The 19,220-nt window shown below is 38.6% G+C and overlaps 1 protein-coding gene and 1 long non-coding RNA gene across 3 annotated transcripts; one reads left to right on the top strand and one right to left on the bottom strand.

Moving 5' to 3' along the window:
- Positions 1-327: 327 nt before the first annotated feature.
- LOC127534705 (uncharacterized) lies at positions 328-11,561 on the bottom strand. The gene is made up of 2 exons (XR_007942968.1): positions 9,766-11,561; positions 328-3,018 (listed from the first exon to the last, which is right to left on the bottom strand). It is a non-coding gene; the product is annotated as an uncharacterized LOC127534705 (long non-coding RNA).
- Positions 11,562-11,746: 185 nt separating this feature from the next.
- Positions 11,747-14,157, top strand: nkx2.4a (NK2 homeobox 4a). Of its 2 annotated transcripts, none has more exons than XM_022192473.2 (2): positions 11,747-12,251; positions 12,743-14,157. In XM_022192473.2, the coding sequence occupies exons 1-2, from the start codon at positions 11,882-11,884 to the stop codon at positions 13,432-13,434; spliced, it is 1,062 nt and encodes a 353-aa protein (XP_022048165.1). In that variant the 5' UTR covers positions 11,747-11,881; the 3' UTR covers positions 13,435-14,157. The 2 variants fall into 2 exon arrangements, with proteins under 2 accessions (XP_022048165.1, XP_022048166.1); XM_022192474.2 differs by having other exon boundaries at positions 11,749-12,251; positions 12,770-14,157.
- The last annotated feature ends 5,063 nt before the right edge of the window (positions 14,158-19,220 follow it).

Genomic DNA, 19,220 nt, shown 5'->3' with positions numbered 1-19,220 from the left:
CATTTCAAAATTTGTTGTTTCAAAGAGCGATTTATGAATAAATTAATTAGTTTTGTTAATTTAAATAAATGTTCGCTACACATTTGTTTTTACATTGGTATTTTGGGAGTTTTGCAAAAGAATTATTAAACACAACTTGTACCTCACAACACATTAATTTGTGCAAATAAGTACAGCATAATTAAGTAACATAATTTTAATATTTATTAACAAGCATGGCATGAAGTATATGGTGTATATATAAACAATCTATTTATGTATTTATGTGTATTTAAAAATGCAGTACACTTTTATAAAATATATATATACACTGGTAGTGTACCTACAAATTTTGTAAGACTTTTATTTTGCTGAATTTCAGAGGAAATATAACACACCTCACTTACTGCCTGTTCCCATTGTTAATAGTTACTTAGCAGAATAAGATTCAGCATAGAATACACATGCACTGCTGGAGTTTAAAATACTAGAATAATACAATATATGCAATATTCAGCATGATGCAAGAAAAACCTGCAGCATTAAAAAAAATATATATGAAGATGACATTCTTTGGAATGATTGTCTTCACTAGTGTGCATCAATCAGTGTGCTGTTTCATCTGGCTAAATTGTGCTATCACACTGTTTTATTACTGTCTTTACTTAAGGGCAGTATTTAAATAGCCCATAGTAAATAAAAGCTGGATTTTGTGCTGTTGAGTCCTGTAAGTTCCACCCAGAAATATCCTGGTTCATCAAGACAACTCGTACATTTATTCCTCCTCAGTTACCTGAGGTGTGCCAATGTAAAGGATAAAACAAACAATCCATGCTCAAGTTTAATCCTTCAGTGCACATCTGACATCAAGATAAATAACACAGGAGTTCCAGAGATTGTCACCATGCTAGAAAAATACAGATCTGAAAAGTATAAGTTGGCTACTGTCAAACATGAAGAATAGTGGTAAATGTAGCAGCAGGACTGGATGCATTTTTGTTTTCTGCCTGTAATATATGTAGCACATACGGGAGGAGGTGGAACCATTTCGGCAAATCCTGAAGGCACGTTTAGTTTACGGGAAAAGCACGTCCCTGAGTAGATGAGCTAGAAACACCTGAGAAATGAAGAGTCCCATTCCTCAGTCTCTAATGAGGTCTCTTGAGCAACACAAGCTGTAGACACATGATCTGATCTGTTACCTCTCCATGATATCGATGTCAGCCAGTTAACTGCAGACACGGTGTAAAGATATTTTCAGACATCTTCTTTACCACGAATAAATAAATAAAGATATTTTCATGACAAGATAAGTGTAGCTGTTTTTTGTTTTTGTTTTTTTTGTAAATGTGTTAGTAATGCTAGCATATATGCACTTCTGCTGAATTCAGAAAAGATCAGATGGGCAAAACTGAAAAGACTGTGCAAAAGAAAGAGTTTGCTCTAACTGCTACTGACCGGGTTTTACTGATGGTGTACTTTTATCTCTTCAGTTGTAGTAATTGTGCTATTGTTCTGCACATGAGAGTGTGAAATAGAACCTTATAAATGTTGCATATATTCAAAGGTAGTTCATTTGCTGCAGTATAATAGTCAGGCACCCATATAAACACTTCAGCAGGTTAACTTGCAGTAATTATTCCTGTTGAGCATTGAAAAACCCATGACTAATTTTAATAACAAATGTATGTGGCACAAAATCCTCAAACCTCCTCGTGTGCAAAAAAACATTCTAAAGTTTATCTTAATCTTATTTGAATCTTCAGCTGTGAACAGGTAGACTGAACAGTTTCTTTTAATATACACAGTGCATAATTTTTGCATTTATTGGTTGTTCCTCTATTATTTAAATCCATTTCACATACTGTCAACTGAGCTGCATGTTAGAAACACTTCATGAGATGGACCTTAAACACAACACTAACGGCCTGTTTTTAGAGTTCAGGGAAATATGTGTCAGCATTAATGACAATATGTGTAAGATTTAGTCGGGTGAGCACTGACAGACACTGTGTAGTGGAACAGATAACACTATCAGTGTTCTTGACGCACCATTTTAGCGGTGACTCATGGACGTGATGCAGTACATTTGACAGCTGACTTTGTGACTTGTTGTAGCAGGAGAAGCAGTGGTGTTAGTAAAAACACAATGGTGAGGTGACAGTGAGAGATCATACACAGTATAAGGACCCTGAAAATGTAGCATCCAGTGTAATTCAGACATTAATATTTACATCTGGGCTTTTCCTATTCCACCTTTAGAAAGGCTCGTTGTAAATTTTTTGGAACAATAAAACAAACTGATAATGCAAAAAATCCATATGAAGTCTAAGAAGATGAACTTTGTTTTCTTCCAAACTGTGAAATACTAAATGTGTTTATATTTCTAAATGAACTTGCATAAATGGATGGATTGTTGTTGTTACAGCAAAAGGTTACCATTGCCTTGATTTGCTGAAAAAAACTTAATTTAACCTGTTTAATGAAGCTGAACCTTCTGCTGTGAGACTAGATGTCACTATATGGATATTAGTAACCCACAACAGAAACAGAAAATAATCTTTTCACACAGTCATTGCAATCTTATTGAAAACACACGATGCTTAAGTCTGTCTTTTTAAACAACTGGTCACGTCCATTACATTTACTTGGTCACTGCTGCCCAAGTTGCGCTGCAAACAACAAGAAATCAAATAAAAGCAGTGAGAGGTGAACAGTGGCAGACGGCTGAAGTGTGTTTTGTGTGTTTTCCTGTTGACTGAGCAGCAGCAGTGGTCCGAGTGGAGGAATCTTTTTATGGCTCCTGCACTCATGGCTGGAGGGAGGAGAGTGGAGGAACAGTCGGCACCGTTTTAGCGCACAATTTCATGATGGTTTCAGAGAAGAGGCCAGCCAAGCATTTCAAGTGGCGGAGCAGCGAGAGGGCAGCATTGTAGAGGAGAGCAGGTAGTGTAATGATCAGGTAGACAAGATGACATCAAGCGTCCTCAGAGATGGTCAGGCACAGAGAGCTGACATCCTTCCAGACAAAAAGAACCACTGAAACAGGACGAGACAAAACCAACAAACAGGAGAGCCATTAACCGCGGGGAAGACTTGTTGTTACTGTACAGCAGCACAAAGTCAGACACGCAGGCAGCAACGCACACAAAGAGAGCCACACTGGGGATTCAGCATGCCAATCTAGGTGGAATATATTTCAAAGTTTGCATTTCTATGCAGTCATTAACAAGACTGCAATCATCCTAGGGATGTATTTATATTTCAAAAACACTTCTGTTGATTTTGAGAATAGTGAGACGTGTAAAATTGAACAAGTCATGCAATGAATCATAAAACACCTTCTATTGCAAATACTGTGCCATCATAAGTCAAGCGGTGATGTATGTGCATGCTGAATAGAACTGTGTGGCTCCAACCTTAGTGCTTGACAAATAATTCCAAATGAGTTAAAATTATTCAACATTTGTGTTCTAGTAAAAATACTTTATGATGCAATATATTGTTCAGACTGTATCATAATCCTTATATTCTACAATATATAATGATGTTTTATTGACAGAGAGCAAAGAAAATGATCCTTGGTTTATACAGTTAATTGGTAACTACGTGATGATCATGAAGGAGGCTGTAAAGATCAACACTGATGGCAAGTTGGAGTCACTGATTTCAACACTAAACATAAGCTTTGTTCTCCACGAGTCACTTCTAGCATGATTATTTTATACTTTCCCCTTTTATGCTAAGCTATAAGATGATATTCTTTGGCTTTTATCAACTATATCATTTCCACCTGGTGAGATAACTGACCTGCTAAAAGCCATTCTCCTGTCATTTACAGACAACCTGTGAGCTGTATCCCTCTGGGGCGCTATGAGGCAAACAGCACGCTGTGTTTAGGCACTCATCAAAAAGGAAAGAGAAAGAAAAATATGCTGCATAAAATGTAATCTTATAGAGGAAAAAGGAGACCTGATATAATTGTATTTTTAAAGTAACACTTCTTATCTAATATATGGTGTTCTTGTTCATCAGCTATTAATAAAGACAGATTATACACACAATATAGCAATACTAGAGTCTGATTTATTTTGCAGGTGAGAAATCACAAGGTCGTTTTGTGTTGGTTAATTTTCAAGTTTAAATGTCACTGAAGCCACTATTATTTTTGTATCAGTTAAATACTAGTCTTTTGCTCAACACTCTCTCATCTTACATTTAATTCAGTTTTTGTACTCCATTCAGTCAAAATAAAAATCTCAGGACATCCTTAGATACTGTGTTGTTGCTGTTGTGTTTTCCTGCTGTAGTTCCTCCAATGGCCACTGAAGAACTACTGGAAGATTATAAGATATGTCTAAATGTTGCTTTTAGGTGTTATTCTAAGAGGAAGTTGTACAATCTAAAGGCTACGATTCCGCTTTGTGTTTTCATTCTATTATGACCGTTTTACACAAGGTTGCTTTAGCTGTGATGTCCAGCAGCAGCAATAATATGAGACAGGCACTTTTTAAATTTGCTGCAGGGCTGGTTTTTACTCTGACCTGTCCTTGTCAGTAGCTGAAGACTGCCGAATGAACTTATGATTAAGTTACTGCTGCTAAAAGACTGCTTGATGATTAGCGGAGCAGTCATTTGACTGACTGTTCATTTTGCTTTGTTTTGCTCTGAAAATTCATCATGGGAAAAGCAAATATCCCCTCGTGCAAGGCACAAAAAAGCAAAAGGTTTGTCTTCTTTTGTAAGACGTGTGTTGTTCTGAATGAGGTTTTACGACATCAAGATGATTTTTCAATTAAAATCCATCCATATGAATATAAATAATGCCTTTATTATTGGTTTATTTTTAAATTTTTGTTTACTTTTTGAAAAATGAACAAGAAAAACGATTGGTTGATAGTTGTAAACAACAGCACAGTCTTTATAGAAATAATGCTGGTTTAAAATTACAATTTGAAATAGTTCATATAGATATATGTCTTTTTTTAAAAATTCAAACAGGGATTGTTTTTTTTCACAGAGGGAAAGATAAATTAAGGCCATATACAGACTCTTTTGGAATTTCAGCAACAAAAATGATTAGGAATTGCGCAAACAAAAACAATTTTGAAAGGATATCCTGCTGAAACTGTGTTGCATATTTACAGAGGACCGTCATTTTACAGTCAAGTGATAGTGATTATGTGCACACATTTAATTTAGAACGCAATAAATATGTCTAATATGTGCCATTTTATTTTATAGTTCTGCAGGTAATGTTCTACTTTCAGATAATTTAACTGGCACTCTCTTGTCAGCTGATTTAGACAGTGTCAGTGTCTGAAAAGAAAATGAGCAGAAATGAACATTTGAATGCCGTCACCCTATGCAGTGGAAATGGGCTCTGACTTTAGATTTTAAATTGCAGCATGTGCTGCATTCTTGTATCTGTCAGGATCAATACATTCAGAATTTAAAGTAGTTTTGTGGTGTGTTTATGTGGATTCATCTAAATAATGGTAGGCTATCAGGTGGCCTACTGGATAAAAGCATCCCAAAGTGGGGACAAACAGACAGGTAAAAATACCGCGCTGATGTGCAGCTCCTGCTCGCATTTCCATTGTTGAGTTGGCAGGCCATTAAAAAAGTTTCCTTCTCTGCACACAGCACTCAAAGTGCTTTGAAACTTTTGATTAGAAGATGCATCTCTTGACTGTTAGCATGAAAACAAGCCGAATAAATGAATTCCTGGCAGAAATGGACATCAGGAAACACTCGACACAGATTGCAGCTATTTGCATGCATTTCAGGTGTAAAACCATGTTTGATTATTATTATTATTTCTTTTATCACACATGATAGTTTGAAACATTTAGAGGAAGAATGATGTCAGGCCATACTGCTTCTACAGCGTCACAATTTAGATTTCCTGGCAAAACTAATGGAATTGATTTTATGCAACACAACCTCCCTAAGAGCTAAAAAGTATGCATCTTTTTTGTGATTAGATTAGTAAAACATGCCCCAATTAAAGCAAGACACCACTGTATCTCTGCATAACATCCTGTTTTAATTAAAAAAAAGACTTTTGCAAATTTAGTTTTTAAAAAAAAGACAAAATACAATAGTGCAAACTGTCTTATGTCACAAAAATCTGCTTCTGATTTCAAGATAACTGCCAGTACTCTCAGTATGTTTTCTACAGTGAAGTGAGCTAAATTTTGTTACGTAAAACAGACAAAACATTTGAAAAAAAAAAGAAAGAAAGCTCCACTTCAACACAAATTTAAAACATCATTTCAGGACATGAAACAGACTTCATCTTACCACAACAATTACATGCAAGGGCAAACAGGCACAAGAGAAAGATTGGCAGACACATTTTGCCATATGAGTAACTGGGTGACAAAGCTAGAGTGAGCCATGTTTGAGTCACAACCATACTCTCCAACAGCTTTGTTTACCTGCCCTTACTGCTGCCACAATTAATGCAGCAGAGAAGTGGGCAAACCAGGTACCCTTGGAACCAAGCACACAGCCCAAGTACACTATCTGCTTTGTTCTGCCGTGGATTTGGTAATCTGCATTGATCTGCTGCTGTGTTTTTTTAATTGTTGTTACAAAAGAGAGCAGCTATGCTAAAATATTGCCACTCAAAACAATGCAGAGGACAGGCACTCACAGAACCCCGAGGACCTAAAATTTCAGGGAGCTAAATCTGTTTCAAATGTGGAAAGGTGGAATTTGTTGACTTTTTTTGTTGTTTTTTTGGTTGCAGTTGTTTCAAATCTCCAACAAAATGAGAAACTACAGGCAGAATTACAAATGTTATTTATGAGTGTTTGTTTATGCCCGTTTATTCATTTATTTTAAGCAAAAATAAAATGTGATCTGTTAACCTAATCTGACCAAGGATTCTCATTCTTGGAGATCATCAACTTCACAGCTATAGTTTGAAGAAGCTTAATGGAAGTTTAGGTATCATTTATGTGTCTTAAAAATTAGAATCACAATCATCATACTGGAATCTGATAAGCCTCATGCCTGCACATTTTAATGCAAATGATTTTAATTTCCTCATCTTGTGTTAGGAGTGCAGAGATCATTAGTGGCATGTGCTCAAATCATTTGTAAAACAGGAAAAAAAAATTCACCAATGGAAAAGTAAATCATTTGCAGTTCGTGGCCTCAGCACACATTTTGTTTTAAAAAGCTTAACACTATCAGTTTACACATTTCTGAATTTAATTTCCTATCAGGGTACTGATGTTTTCAAATTAATATGATACAATTTAAGTTTTATAATATTTTTAGTTCTTATCTTTAACCAAGAAAGACCACTGTTTACTTGGAAATAGTGTGACAGTTTGTTTGTTTTTTTCCTCTGGTTCTGTCTCCTTTATTCCTTGATTTAAAAGCTGAAAGAACATCGTTTCTTTCAGGAAACACAGACACAGTTTAGCACAATTTAATAACTTAACACTGATCACTTCTAATATCCTTGTGTTGTGCAGCAAAACGCTGGTTATGTCTGAGGAAAAATAAATCTGCCAGAAACTTATCCAGTTCCGCCACAGGCCTCTTCCAAACCTCCAGTGCAGTTCCCAGCTTCTGATTATAACCTTAACTGTAACTTAATCCACTAAATGAGTTACTGCATCTTGAATATAAGAATAACTCCTACACTCTAATCCTATTACACTACGTTGAATTCTTCTGCTCTCCATTTTCCCCTGCTGTCAGATTATGGTCAGCATCCCATTAAAGCCCATATTCTGTTTTTTGCGCCCTATTAGCATCATTTCGTCCATCAAGCGACATTAATTGTGAATGAATGCGAACTCCTGCAGAAGAATACGGTCTTCAAGAGGTCTGTCACATACTTTCTCCACTTGGGAGGACCTTTAACCTACTTAGCTGAGGAACCGCACCGTTTCAAGTAGTGCAGCTGAAAGATATGCACCTGCCTGCTTTTTACTCTCACACTGCTCGGCGATTTAAGAGGAGAGAAAGTATTTGATCTAAATGGTACTACACTGACTGCAGGTGTGGAATTTCCTCCACAAATTTCCACACCAATTCAGCCTCTGGGCCGGCCACGATACAGATGTGCCTTAGATCCTAAGTTTTAGAGCAAAGAAAATAACCCATTTGGGATGTTGTGAGACTGGTGATTTCAGTGTTGGTAATAAAAGTAACAATGAGGTTTCGTTTCTGCGCCAGAGAAAAATAGACGTGCTCATTTTACTTCGTGCGTAATAACGCACGAAATGAATGTATTAATACTCTAAAAGAACAGATGTACAGAGACAAAGAAAATGTCTCCATCCTCTTAAATTTCTGTTGCTATTATATCGCCCAATATTTGATTTTAAAAACATATGTGGAAAATATTTGTATTTTTTCTGTCGCCATACCTTTAAAATATTGCAATGTGAGAATCCCCTTAGGTTTGGATTCTTTTTTAATTGTATATATTAATGTTTTGTCTTAAACTCTTAAATTTAAAAATAAAAATGTCGGTCTAACATAAAGCAGTTTCGTGCGTAATCACGCTTTATTGAGCCTAACCACACAGAAATGTATAGTTTTTTAAAAGGGATTTATTTTTCTTAGGGACTGCAGTTTAATCAGTACTGGCATTTCTATTTAAAGTAGAGATGGAGTGATGCACTAATAACAAATCCCTCGAAATTTAAGTGCACTGAGAGGCCCAAGACAAAGAAAACGCGTGGTCACAGGTCGTGCGTAAATTACGCACAGAAAATTCAATCTGGATAGATGTATCCCACAGCTTGGACACATTTATCATAGCAGTTTCCACGTCTTAAAAGCCATCCGGCAGACAAAGAAAGAAGAGAAAACTCGAACTCATTTTCAGTATTGAGTGTTTGTTTAAATTTCGCTCCCAATATATTATAGAAAGAAAGGAAGTTAAAAGTTAAGTTAGAGATTTAAAGGCTGCACGCCTAAATAAATCCTCGTGTTTTCTGCACTCTGTGCTCGGCCGGTGCGTGGTTGAGGTGGCAGGTCAGGACCCTGGCCCTTCAGCCATCTCTCCACATCTCTCAGGGTATTGAACTAGCAACACGAGATGGAGAAAAGCACTTCAGTGACCAGGCGCTTAGGTCCATCTGCTGTGCTGAAATGAGGGGGGTGATGGTATCGGAAAAAGGTTGTCTGTAGGATATAAACTACATTAAATGGCTTGTTATTGGGTTCTGGTTAACAGCACTTAAACGGTCCTATAAACGCTGACACATATAGAGAAAATTGGTTAAATGTCCTTACAGAAAGTCGGTGCCGTTTATTTGGACACGGCGATTTTACGCCAGTGAGTTGTGCCAAAAATACGCAGAGTATAAGAGAATATATGATAAAATATTCCAAGTATAACTGGCGATAGACTAATGGGACTCTTAGTTGTAATTTTTGCAGACATCTGTTTATCTGGAAACAATACAGTAATTTTAGAAGCTTGGTAAATATTTTCAACGATGAGTTATTTGAAAGTTCAACAATTTAATGAAAGAAACGTCGAATTTTTTTTTAAAGCGGTAGGAAACTAGAAAACCGTACCTTGCCTAAGTTTGGGAATAAAATGCGTTTTTCTTCGCCATGCTACCGCCGAGTCAGTGCTCTTCCTTTGGGGTCAATGTAGGCTAATTTAAATGAATACATAGCACAGTATTCATCAGTATGCACCATATCCACATGTAAATGCGCAGCAACACAATCCAACCAGAAATTATTACACGACGTTGTTAAATCATTTTCTCTTTGAAAGTCTTAGATTTGTGAACCAACCTTGACAGGGCCTTCTTCGCATTTCCTTGGCGCGTCCGTTTATCCGCCTCCCACTGCCTTGGCCGCATCACATTCCCTGGATGTAAAAGTTAACTTAGATTGACAACTACATTAATGTGGACTATAAGCTCTCAAAAGCGTTGCATGCAGCCAACCAGCTCCAGATTTTTATGGGATCCTAACGTGGAGGGTTTGTGGACCAGGGTCCTGCTCTCTGACTCAGTAATCCACAAGGTTGAGAGGTTTGCCTCATTTACATAATGTTAGAGGTCTGGGCCGAGGCCTACCTTTCTTTTCTACTTGAAAAGACACCATGCAGTTGTTCCCAAAAGAGTGGAAAAGGTGCACACGTCTGGACAAGTATAGCGATATTTTTCAGGTAGGAATTATTGCTTTTAAATAAGGGTTGATTTACTCAAATTGGATGCTTTGATAGAAGATTTTTAGAGAGAGAGTTTTTGGTTTACACCTGTAAGACCTCTTGTGCAGGAATAGTTTCAGGATTTTTTTTCTTCCTTTTTTGTCTTCAGCGTCTTTCTGACAACTCCAGCTGACTTTGGAACACGCACGTACTATTTTGTTTTGTTGTTGTTTTTTTGTCTGCAACAATAAACTCCAACCACTTCACAGTAAATCCGCTGCGGAGTCCGGGCATCTGAGGGGAAAGAAAGAAAGAAAGAAAGAAAGAAAGAAAGAAAGAAAGAAAGAAAGAAAGAAAGAAAGAAATTCGGCTCTTGAAATATACATAAGAACAATGATTTATTACCATCAGGCTATCAACTTAACCGCAGATTGATGTTCTTGATATGTCGCTATAATTGATGGCTGACCATGTCACATCTTCATTTGCTCAATTAGCTACTTGCTGCCATGCCATGCTAAATTACATTAGTGGCTTCATGCAGACGAGTGCTTCCTTCCTCCAATAAAGGAAGATAGCAACAATTTCACGTCTGGAAAATAACCTCCGAGCTGAACACCTGCTCCCGATTATTGTCTGCAGAAAAACATAAATCACAAGGGAAAAAAACATGACTATTCTGAATATATGAGCAGCATAGTGTCCAAACTATAGGCTCAGTGGTGCGTTGTAGGACACCAGCATCCATGTTAGAGCCTAATTTAATAACTGCTGGTCATTATTGCCATTTGTAGGAGCCCGTCTCTTTTCTCTTTTGACCCCCTTGTTGTGTCGCTCTTCCTCTTATTCTTCCCCTGGCGCCAGTCAGTTTGCTTAGAGATTGCAATGTCAAGTCAAGACTGCAAAGTGTCATGAATGCATGTTGGCCAGACTGAAGAGTCTAAGGATTACAATACTGTCTCCACACTGCACCAAGTCTAACGATTAAGGAAATACAGGTGTAATTTAAATGAATTTCTGCTCGTTTAGTTGTAAATTATTAGGAGTCGGGAGAGCTGCAGAGCAAATATCATCTATAAATCCTGTGTCTTTCATTTTCCCTGGATGTTAGGTACTGATATACTCACAATTTGGATCCCTAGTGCCGCTCCCTTTCTGCATTTTGTCATTTTGAGCTTATTTGGACTTGTCCCTCTCTGGTGGGGTAAAATGATGCTTAAGAAGCATAAATGAGCTGGTCATACAACTTCATTGTGCCTCTTTGATGATACTCGGTGGCCCTTATGTCTGTTCAAAGTGCTCTCAAAGTTTCTAGAAAGAGTGGAATTCCCTCCTGACGCAAAATAGTCATATGTGGTCAGATCAGCTGATGCGCAAAACATACTGGGCTATTCTCACCTGTATATAAAAAAAGAGACAGAAACATAAATATGTGGGGTGTTTTTTTTTTTATTCGTGTAAACAAGTTAATATAAAGCAAAGTGTGTTTTCATGAATTATTTCCCTAAAATGTCAATGACTATTGTTTGCTGCTTTAGGAGTTTTGCTCCGCCCCCTGTGTTTGTCGTAAACCTGGCTCCTGGCTCCAATAAACCCGGGCTAAGAGCGCCCTGGGCTCGCCTCCTTCTCCAAGGCGATCAATAGGATCTCAGGCGCACTACAAGCACTCTCTTACGTAGACATCCACCAAGGAGAGAGCCGATACAACAACACGGTTGATCTGCTCAAACACAAAATCTACCTGCTTTCTGAATCATGTCGTTGAGCCCAAAGCACACAACGCCTTTTTCAGTGACAGATATTTTGAGTCCAATCGAGGAGACCTACAAGAAGTTTAGTGGCATGGACGGCGCAGGGAACCTAACCTCTCCACTGGGAGCCTACCGACAGCCTCAGGTGTCTCAGACCGGCATGCAACAGCACTCCATGGGCCACAACGCCAGCGTGGCCACCACTTACCACATGCCGCACACCGTCTCCCAGTTCTCCCACAGCGCAATGGGGGGATACTGCAATGGAAGCATTGGCAACATGGGAGACCTTCCGTCGTACCAGGAAAGCATGCGGAATAGTGCAGCAGCAACAGGGTGGTACAGCACCAACCCAGACCCAAGATACTCCACAAGTAAGTTCGTTTCTCCTTTTATGCACACTTTCACCACTTCTTATTTTCTTCATGCAAACATAAACGAATCTGAGCACTGACAGCGGGAAACGCACCCCACCAAGTGTGTGTCGTTTATTTTGATATAATTTAATTTGTGGTAGGGGGCTAAAGATATAAAGTTCGTGCAATAATTTACACAATTTTACGAAATCTTTAATTTAGAATAACTGTTTTTGGCAATTAAACTGAAAAGGAGATCATTCTTTCAAGTCTGGCTAGAGTTTTTTTTTTATTTTTGGCAGCTACTTAAAAGTAACCTTACATTATTATTATTATTATTATTATTATTATTATTATTAAATATGTTTTATGTTGATGCTTATCAACTTCAATCCAACTTCAATAAATAACGCATTTTACAGCCAATAATCAATCAAGACTACTTCAGGCGAAATAGTGTTCTCCTCTTCTGTTTATTGAACGCACGTATATGTATGTATATTTTTAAGTTTCTAGATTCATGGGACCTTCCACAGGTATGAACATGACCGGCATGGGGAGTCTCACAGGAATGGCGGACGCCACCAAAGCCATGCCAGTTCTCCACGCTGCGCCCAGACGGAAACGGCGCGTCCTGTTCTCGCAGGCGCAGGTTTACGAGCTGGAGAGGAGGTTTAAGCAGCAGAAATACCTGTCGGCGCCTGAGAGGGAGCACCTGGCCAGCATGATCCACCTGACGCCGACCCAGGTGAAGATCTGGTTTCAGAACCACCGGTACAAGATGAAGCGCCAGGCCAAGGACAAGGCAGCGCAACAGCTGCAGCAGCAGCAGCAACAGGACGGTAACCTGTGCCAACAGCAGGCGCAGTCCCCGAGGCGCGTAGCCGTGCCTGTTCTGGTGAAGGACGGTAAACCGTGCCAGAACGGCTCGAATACGCCAACGCCGAACCAGCAACAGGTGCAGCAGAATCAACAACAAAGCCAACAACAGAACGGAGCCGGAGTCGTGCTCGCATCCTCGACCGGCAGCCTCAGCCAGCATCAAAGCCAGCAGCAGGTGAACGCTTTGGAGCTGGAGGAGATGTCGCCCAGCCCCCCCTCACTGCACAGCCAGCTCAACATGGCCCAGATAGACACATCTGCTGTAGATTACACCAGTAACATGGTCAGCTCAAACCTCCTCTACGGCAGAACGTGGTAGGACCTAATACAGTACTGTCACTTTCCACTTTTTCTATGTGAACCTGCGGATGAGCCCATGCAAAAGCAGCAAAAGCACACCATTGCAAACTATATATATATATATATATATATATATATATATATATATATATATATATATATATATATATATATATGTTATGCTGAGGGCTGAAAAAGGAGGCCCTTTGGTGTGGTAGAGGACAAGGCGCACAGAGGCGCACCAGCTGATCAGGGCACATTTTCTTGACATCTCTGACAGGGGAGTCTATTTTTGAACATTACAGAAATGGCCGCCCTTGAACGCAATTATGTCGTTTCTGGACCTTTTGTAATCCATGTTTTGGACCTTCCTCATTATGTTTTAAACGTAGTCTATGTTGTTGAAACAAAAAGGAATGCTGCTTCACTTGAGTTCGGACTGGGGGAAAGGTGGGATCAGGTTTGAAGTACTAAGCCACCACTCCTTATTTGCGGTGATAACCTGATATTTTATCATATTAATATTGTAAACTAATGTATTCATTTAGACTTATTGAATAAAGTAGGGACTTGTATATTTGGCTAACACACAAGAATGCGTTTAACTGTATAATAATCGTTATTGCGTCCACCTTTATGTTTTCTTTATTCTTTTGTAAGTTAAAAAGGAACAAATGCGTGATGGCTGCTGTACATGTTTCAAAACCAAGTGAACGTTAACAATAAATAACTTGAAGTGTGAGAGCTATTCGTGGACAAGTAATTTTTAAAAGGGATCTGTTTTGGAGTGCATTTTCATTATGTTGTGATTGAGACCAAATTGAGCTGGAAAGCAAGGTCGATGAGGGAGCCAGCATTGTTCAGGTGACATTTTGGAGGACTGCCTTTCATGGGAGATGTCTGCAAGACTCTAAGACCGGGCATCAGCCTTTGAAAAATCATCTACATTTTCCAGCAGTTTCAATATTAGCATTAATTAATCAGTGCATTATTATATTTATTATATTACTAAATCGTTCTTTCTTTCTTTCTTTCTTTCTTTCTTTCTTTCTTTCTTTCTTTCTTTCTTTCTTTCAAAAAGCTCTTGAATCAGTTTAGTCTTACTCTGTTTTGCCGCAGTGTAATTGGTCAATTTTATTGCAAACGCGAGTTTCTATCAAATACAAAATAACTTGCAATTATTATAATAAGAACGAATACATTATCTAACGGAATGGAGTACATGCCCTGTAATATTATTATTGAAGATAATAACATTATTATTATTATTATTATCATTATTATTATTATTATTATTACTATGCCCAGCCTTCACTTAAAATAAAAGGTTTCGAATACAATCAATACAAGTAAAATAAATTACTGACTTCCTTTTGTGTATTAGACTTATTTAAAACTTTTAGTCTAAATTTTTTTCATTTAAATTTCATTTTACTAAAACTGAATGTCAATGTAAATGAAGCTCTACTGCAATCAGTTCAAAGAGCTTTGAGCATGTTGCTATTAAAATGAGAAAGATGCTCCTGATATCTAGATTAATTGCCATAATTTAAAAAAAAAAATTAGGGTTAAATCTCCTTTGTTTTTGTTTTTTTTTAAATCTCTCTGTATTTATTGTTATCAAATCTGTCCCGTTCTCTGTTTTGCAAAATATATACCAATAAGGTTCAAAGATGATATGAATTTAAAGATAATGAAAAAGGATCTCTGTATTGAATACTGCATGCTTTATTTTTTGGTCTCCACTGTATTTTAATTTAAATGATACTGATATGCACATTTACTTCTGATGCACTGAAAAGCATTGTAAGCAGATGTTCCAAAGTACTCACTAACACATTGTCCCACTTTCTTTTTATTCACACACACACACACACACACACACACACACACACACACACACACACACACACACACACACACACACACACACACACACACACACACACACACACACACACACACACACAGATGAGCCTCATTCTGTTCCATCTCTGTAAAAGATGAATGATTTGTGCAAACAAACTCCAAAGTGTTTAAGGTCATCACTTAGCATCAGTGTCGGTTCCCCTTTGCTTCTGTCCTCCAAAACCTTTTTTACACCAGCAGCGGCTGATAATAGAATCTAACATTTCATTTCCTGTGGTCATTTAAACACGTTCGGAAATTACTTCTCAATCCCCTTGCTGATGACACCCTGTGATGATGATGATGGCTATCAGTGTATCTCAATGGAGACCTTGGAGAGCCTCCATTTCCAACCCCTTCACATACCTGGCAGCTGTATGTATATGTGCTATCATCCCCACACTCGAAGGAAGCGCCAGAGCCAATATGCTCCTGACATTTGGAATTGAGCACCACAACTCCATCAGAAGGGAGTTTGATAAGAGCATTAAAAAGAGAAATGCATTCCACAATATACACTTTGATGCTGCAAGATGCTTCTGATAGATTTTGTCTCTAAATTGAGGGCATGAATGAGCTGTCAACAAAGCTTTTGATGGTGGACCACATGAAATGAAAGTGGAGGTGAAGCCATTCTTTTCTCTTTTCAATAGCTATAGTTATGGCGCACTAATAGGCTATGCTTGGTAATCACTGGCTATTGTGCCTGTTGCTTCTCTCAGTTTATTGGGGGGGGGGGGTACCTCTCTTTGTAAGGACATATGAGACAGGCTGGGCACTGTAATTGGTGCTGGCATCATCATTTGTGTCTGGAAAGTTTTGGGGCTGCAGTTGCTTCAGTGTGGCGTTGCTTCCATGTTTGCAGAACCTGCACAAAGGTTGTCCGTGTTAACAACGTCCACACCCACACGCATGTGCACTTGCTCATGTACATGCACACAGGGCTCATATCTACATACACAAACAAATCGACTGAATAAGTCTCACATTATATAAAATTGCCTCTATTACGAAAAGCAAATATTTCCATCAGGGCTAGAAGGGGTCTGTTCCTACTTCAATGCCATATTTACTGTTAGCATGGAATGCAAAGCAGGCGACATTCTGTCTTACTGATGTAAAGATTTTTTTAGACTATTCTTCTCAGGTAATTGCAGGTTGCACAGCATAATGTGAATGCATAAGGAAACCTTGCTTCAGTCTCTGCAGCCCCCCCAGTCCCCTTACTCTCCATTATTCTACTTAATATGTCAGAAGGTCTGATCGCAGAGAAACCTTTTCAAGTCCTATTGATGTGTTCCTCAATTGACCATGGCGACCTAGCAACCTGGAGAGCGCTAATTGGCAAGGGCTTAACATTATTGGCTGCATAGTTTACACAGAAACATATAACCATCATCATACACAATTCTGTTTTTTTTTCTAATTTGCTGGTACAAGAAGATGAGAGTTTGTTTCATGTTGTTGCTGTTAATGGAAAGGCATTTTAAAGTAGGAAACACTGAACTAAAATCATAGTCTGGCCTACTTTTTGGATGCACTGGTGGATGAGTAAGATTTTCCTGAAACACTCACAAGTAATGACAAAATAATGTGATCCACTTCATTTGATATTCCGTGTGGTAGTTTAAATGCATATTTGTGATAGCATACAGACAGCATTAATCATGATGGTGATCATGGTATTGAGTCAGTAGTATTTTTTAAAGTTTACTGCAACAGGCTGAACCACTTCTTCTGTTCCTCTTCTCCAGAAATAGTCCCCACATCTTGCCCCATGTGAAATGATTAGGAGAGGCGAGGGCCGCTTTTTCATTTTACTGAAAGAATGAATGCATTGAATTGGCAAGTTCTGAGGGACACAGAGCAAGATTTTAATTAGTGTATCGCCCTCGTATTCTGCCAAGCAGAGACAATCTTTCTCTTTTCTATGACAAACCTGTGCCTCTTGGATTTGTTTGCTTTCCACGGAATGACTCACAGCAAGTCTGCAAGTCTTTGCCCCAGAAAGCGAGAAGTTCTCCAGCTCCAGTCATTTTTGAATGAGGAAAAGAAACAAGTGCAAATAATCATCTTCCTACAGAGTGGGGGGAAAAAAAAAACACATTTCAAGGAGGTCATAGGACTCTGAAAGCTTTTCTCACACTAATAGATTTTCATGAAATTAAATACATGAAACCACACTTTTATTATTGCCTTTGGTTTGATGATAACATGAACTCAAATGCATACAGATGCATACAAGCTTTTTTCTATTTGTGGCCTGGCTGCATTCATGGCTTACTATGAATACAGTTTTGGTAATGTTATGCATTGCAGGGCTGAAGCAACCTCCTGATCACTATTCACAACTGTCTATACTAGAAGGGGGAGGAGGGGGGGGGAGGCAGAGGTTGAAGGACCAGGTTAGGAGTGTGTGTGTGTGTGTGTGTGTGTGTGTGTGTGTGTGTGTGTCAGTGGTGGTGGTGGGGGGGGCATCCCTTATTAGAAAACCATGTCACATTCTGTCCTGCGCCGACCGGACTCTCTGCGCTGCCAGTAATCCCCCCTCCAAGTCCCCCTATGCATGTTATTCAATTCTCTCATAAGTAGTTAGAGAAACTGTTTTCAGTTGCCACTAATAACTACTGACCTCCAGTGACACAGGCCAACAATGGGTTTGTCAGGCCTGAAACGCACAACTAAAGAAGCTGATTAGGAACTCAAGAGGTTTGAAGCAAGAATCAATGGCTGCTCTGTCCCGCCACAGTGCTTCCAGCATGGCACTGATGATTGTGGGACCTCCATTAGTTATGCCTCATTAAGTCCTACAAACTCTTCTTTAAGAAAATTAGTTTAGCCGGTTCTGAAATCTATTACGGTTGTGAATCCCCAACTGAGGTGCCCCTGTGTTGAGGCCGCGAGACAGAAGGGGTCGGAGAAAGACCTGCTGCAGTGTGTAATGACATTTTCAGACATGTGGAAGAGCCGATGACATTAAATTCATCTGTGTACACTCCATTTCCTTTCATAACGCAAAATTTAAAGCCCCAAATTAGACGTTTTTGCAGATTTTAACCTGTGCCTGTTTAAATTCTTCATTGAATTCTGTTTTTCAAGTTTTGTTCACAATATGTTAAACATTCATCAGCAGGCCTCTGTGTAATTTCAGTGTGTCTACTGGTGTGATTTAGATGTTGTACAACTTCATTGTGCCACAACCTCCATAAGAAAAGCACTGACTGTACACCAACAGCTGTAAGGTTACGCTAATTTGTAACACACATATCAACATAAACACATCGTTACTGCAAGGAATTTAATGTATCTTTATTATACTGACAGTTTCCAAAAGGCTGTACATTTACACACTTTATCTGACTTATTTTTTGTCAACCCCAAATTGAAAGGAGTTTTGTCAAAATGTTTGAAATTCCATAAAATGTTAAATCTGTCCTTGCTTATCTAGGTAAATGGGGCAGAGACTTAACTCACACACTGAAATGGCTACAGACTAAAACATCATTAACCAATAATTTTTCATGACATGAAGGACAAGCTCCTCTACAGTAGATGTGTAAGCCATTCAGAATGCACCTGTCTGTCTGCACGTCTGTTAGAACTGCAGAGACATACATGATATAATTATACTCCATCCTTGGAATTGATTTCAATCCGCCTGAAAGAACAAAACAGAAATCAAACGAGCATATTAAAAAAAACTTTCAATCATCACCTCCGAATGTGTAAAGAGGGGAGGTGAAAATTTGTAAGAAATAGAGTTTTTTGTATTCAGAAATATGAAAAAGACACATTTACAGGACAAAAGAGTTCATCTCTGTCCTTCACAACACTCCTCTTTACTTTTGAACCAGCAAGCAGTTTTCTCCCAGCTCACCGTTGCCACGGTAATGGCCA

Source organism: Acanthochromis polyacanthus, chromosome 1 (assembly GCF_021347895.1).
Source record: "Acanthochromis polyacanthus isolate Apoly-LR-REF ecotype Palm Island chromosome 1, KAUST_Apoly_ChrSc, whole genome shotgun sequence".
In the NCBI taxonomy this organism is placed as follows: domain Eukaryota; kingdom Metazoa; phylum Chordata; class Actinopteri; family Pomacentridae; genus Acanthochromis; species Acanthochromis polyacanthus.
This window is presented reverse-complemented; position numbering and strand designations above follow the sequence as displayed.